Raw genomic sequence first — 3,820 nt, 5'->3', positions numbered from 1 at the left:
TATATTTTTCCAGAAAAAATGGACTAGTATTTAGTATACAGAAAGAATGGCGTGTCTACTTACAAACTCTGTAATGAACACTTTACAAATGGAATCTACGGGAATTCTCCCTGACCCCTTACAAAATTGAACTGCTCGTGGTTGCCTGCTTCAGGAGAGGATGGACATGAAAACGGTGGACCAGGTGGTGAGCGCCACGGCCGCGACGAGGTACGTCCACAGGAAGATCACCGAGCACTCCTCCTGCCCGACGTCGAACAGCTGTGCCATGGTCCCGATGTTCATGGCGGGCGGCAGGGCGGATTGCATCATCAGCACGTAGCGGTAGAGCGGGTCGTGGGGAAGGAACCCAACGCCGTGTGCCACGCGCACGACAGCGATCCCGATAACCGGCATAGCCACGTAGCGGATGCACACGATCGCCATGATCACCGTGCGCTTCAGCACCGACTTCCGCAGCCCTACAGAAGAATTTTCAAAGTGACTTCAGAGAATATTTTTCGGGGACGACACGACACTATGCGGATGAACTGCTACCAAATGATCTTGATGGTCGGGACAGTGATGTGTCAGATCCCTACCTTGGGTCAGGTTTCCTCCGAGGATGAGGGTGATGCAGGGTATAGTGCCATTGCTGCAAATGGAAGTACGAAGTCATTGGAGTGAGACTGGATGAATACTGAATTACGTTCAGAGCTTTCAAAATGAATACAGGAAAAAGTTTCATCAGCAGGTATGTTGCTTTGTACCCCATCAACTCCAGAGAATCCTGGATAACTCTGAGAGGGGCGCCTTCGCCGATGATCAGCGACTTCAGCCATGGCACTAGCCCAACAACGAATCCAATTATCTGCCAGGATGCAGTTAAAACCGAATTCAGTAAAAAAAAAACCTTTCCCCTAGAAATGATAAATGTTGCAGTTTGTTTGGCAGAGACGTACCGCGGATATGGTCGGCGGCGCCATGAGCTCCTCGATGAGCTGGTGCACGGCCTCCTTCAGGTTCGTCCAGAACCCTTTGTTGTTGGCGACATCGCTCTCGCACGACAGGAGTGGAGCCTCCTGCATTTTTGTCCTAGTCAGTTTCTCTGAACTCTGGAGATGCTCCCTAGAACCAACCAACCAACATGAAGAATTCTGAACTTACAATCTGGCTCCCCTCATTCTGTTCTTCAGGTCTAGCGGACGCCGGGAGAGCCGCTTCCTCGTCGCCGGCTTTGAATCCCTCGAGATGCTCCTCGTCACTGTCGGCCGGGCACTGGATGCTCTTGGACTGCATCTTGTGGTACAGCTTGCCAGACTTCTGCATCAGACTGTAGGTGTACGTCCATATGAAGAGGCCACCGAGCTGCAGACATCCTCAGAGTGAATTAACGGCCTGATCTCTCGGCGGCGTCAGAGGGACGAGCAACTGGTACTGGTGGTAAATTCTGCTTACAGCCATGGACAGCGACGAGTAGGAGAGGCCGCGCGAGCGGCACTGGTTCCGGTCGCTCCCAAACGGGTTACCGTCTTCGTCGCAAACGGCCGGGACGACGATCAGCAGCAAGTTTCCGAGGTTTCCTACATTTGTTTGGTCGATGCCGGACACTGTTAATACCATAATACCAACATCAGCATGGCAACTCAAAGTCTGACATTGTGTACCTGCTGAGCAGAAGGCCATGATGAGGCCACGGAAATGCGGCGGCGGTTTCAGGATCTTGCACGCTAGCCAGCCTAGAGCACTGCCAACCAGGAATGTGATTGCTATGTTCACCGGCATGAACCACCTGTATGATGCAAATCTTATCCGTGTCAGTCCACTTGAGCTGGATGTTTATGCAGACATGTTTACTGAATGTTTTGACTCTTGGGGAAAAAATGTGTGTCTTCTTTGACATTCAGAGAACTTGTAAATGGAAGCATGGTGCTAACTCTGGCATATGTTCACCGAATTGCATGAAGCCTGACGAAAGCACTGACTCACCAGGAGATGACGTCGGAGAGTGTGACCGTCTTGGCGAGGTTGGCGAAGATGAGAGATGGGGTGAAGACTGTAAAAACAACCTGCCCAAGAAAACCGAAGGCAGTAAGTATGATGGTAAGGATGTAAGAGAATTGCATGTGCCAATGGAAGCTGGATGACCTTGTTCATGTCCCTGCGGGCGCTGGCGGTGAGGACCTTGCTGTACCCCGAGGCGAGGAAGGCTCCGATGACGCCGATGAGCAGGACCTGCACGATGGGCATGGAGGCCACCACGAGCAGCGACAGGAAACCCATCTTCCCGGCCGGCCCTGATGTAGGAGCAGGATCAAGTCTCCTCCTCAGTCCCCTGCTGATCTGCTTAGCTTCTGTCCTGTGGTGTCAAGGATGGTTTTCAGACACGCCTCCTGACAGATTCAGATAAGAGAGCGACAACAGAGATCAAAATGGCTGGATGATCCACGGAACTGCCGGTAGCCGCAATAAGTCTGGATGGCATTGCTCCGGGGAGCTAAAGCTTTTATCTACTATTTACGAAATCTTTGTTGCTGCTGCTAGACTGCTAGCTTCTGGTATATGCTAGTAGTTGTACTGTGATCCGAAAGAGACGGCAGCAAGTTGCAAGATGTATGCCTGCCTTGTCAGCATACAGGTGGAGGAGGCGAAGGCGTAAAGCACTTGTGCGTTTAGACAGGCAGCACAAGCGTTTGAGGAAAAGAAAACCTGCCGGCGACGATTCAAGCGGACGGACGGACGCAAACTCTCCAAGACTCACGGAACTTACTAATGTTCCCCAAGGTTGAAGAAGAAAAAGAAGAGGAAGAAGAAAGCATGGAACGCAGCAGCATGTAGGAGATGGCCGGACGGGGCTCCCAGAAGAAGGAAAAGCAAATAAAGACGGTGATGGCCCTCGCCCACGGCACGGAGCTGCCGGCTGCATGCTCGATCGCGGACGCAGGAGCGAAGTAATTAAGCTTAATAATTACCTGAAGAATGCGCGGCGGGGCGGAGGAGCGAGGAGGAAGGAGAGATCCGCCGGAGTTGTTCGTGGCCGGACCGCCGGAGACGGGGGAGGGGGCGTACGGTGGTAGCCTGCTCTGGATGGATGGATGCGATGCAGTCAGAGCCCAGAGAGGAGGAGGAGGAGGAGGTTTAAATAGGATAGCGACGGAGACACGTACGTACAGAGTCAGGCGGACTGGGCCGGAGAAGAGATGGCGCCTACACCGCATCCACCTTCCCGTGCTGCAGGCAGCCGCCGCCAACACAGACGTCCGTCCGTCCGTCTGTCGCTTAGCTACCTACTCGCTTCCCTCCTCCTTCCTCTGCTAATCCCGTGCAGTCAGGCTAAAGCGCACATGGACATGGTTGGTTATCTGGTTGCCCGATCAGCTAGCCGATCGATCGCCTCGCGTCTCCATCTCTTTGACCACGCACGCGCCACACGCATCCAGTCCCAAGTCTCCCCCTCTTTACGAAAGAGCGAGAGCAAGTTGGGCTCGCCTTGGCTTCAGTAATACTCTCCCTCCGTTCCAAAACAAGTGTATCAAAACTTAGTACAACTTTATACTAATATTAGTACAAAGTTGAGACACTTATTTCGGAACAGAGAGAGTGATTAATTGATACAGCTCTACTCAACCTCCTACTACTAAAAAATCATATCCAAATTCAAAATACACACTTAGAAACAAAAATAACTAATCTAGAATGAATAGTGTCACCGAAAGACAACAGGATAATTGGCAATATTCACAACTGGATTTGTCTTTTTCGTTTCTCAATGTGCATTTCGAATTTGAAGCTGAAATTTTTATGAGTTGTAGATACATTCCTTGTGTTCATTCATGATTGT

At 51.3% G+C, this 3,820-nt stretch overlaps 1 protein-coding gene across 4 annotated transcripts; it reads right to left on the bottom strand.

Annotated features, from left to right (window-relative positions):
* Positions 1-6: 6 nt before the first annotated feature.
* LOC119345381 (protein PIN-LIKES 7-like) lies at positions 7-3,316 on the bottom strand. Of its 4 annotated transcripts, none has more exons than XM_037615485.1 (11): positions 3,151-3,316; positions 2,952-3,062; positions 2,128-2,338; positions 1,969-2,048; positions 1,647-1,771; positions 1,438-1,562; positions 1,147-1,347; positions 942-1,061; positions 750-850; positions 582-634; positions 7-461 (listed from the first exon to the last, which is right to left on the bottom strand). In XM_037615485.1, exons 1-11 carry the CDS (start codon positions 3,195-3,197, stop codon positions 151-153), a joined length of 1,485 nt encoding a protein of 494 aa, XP_037471382.1. In that variant the 5' UTR covers positions 3,198-3,316; the 3' UTR covers positions 7-150. The 4 variants fall into 4 exon arrangements, with proteins under 4 accessions (XP_037471382.1, XP_037471384.1, XP_037471383.1 ...); XM_037615487.1 differs by having other exon boundaries at positions 2,952-3,057; positions 3,151-3,169; XM_037615486.1 differs by having other exon boundaries at positions 2,952-3,057; positions 3,147-3,165.
* Between the last annotated feature and the right edge of the window lie 504 nt (positions 3,317-3,820).

This window comes from Triticum dicoccoides, unplaced genomic scaffold (genome assembly GCF_002162155.2).
Source record: "Triticum dicoccoides isolate Atlit2015 ecotype Zavitan unplaced genomic scaffold, WEW_v2.0 scaffold231355, whole genome shotgun sequence".
NCBI classification, from domain to species: domain Eukaryota; kingdom Viridiplantae; phylum Streptophyta; class Magnoliopsida; order Poales; family Poaceae; genus Triticum; species Triticum dicoccoides.
The sequence above is the reverse complement of the archived record's forward strand: the minus strand, read 5'-3'. Positions and strand labels throughout refer to the sequence as shown.

Excerpts from the sequence above, each read along its gene's own strand:
- LOC119345381 (XM_037615485.1), bottom strand. The coding sequence starts at position 3,197 with ATGCGGTGTAGGCGCCATCTCTTCTCCGGCCCAGTCCGCCTGACTCT. Across the intron at positions 1,062-1,146 it reads AGAATGAGGGGAGCCAGATT|GAGGCTCCACTCCTGTCGTG; the intron begins GTAAGTTCAGAA and ends ACAAAAATGCAG. Across the intron at positions 462-581 it reads CGGAGGAAACCTGACCCAAG|GGCTGCGGAAGTCGGTGCTG; the intron begins GTAGGGATCTGA and ends ATTCTTCTGTAG.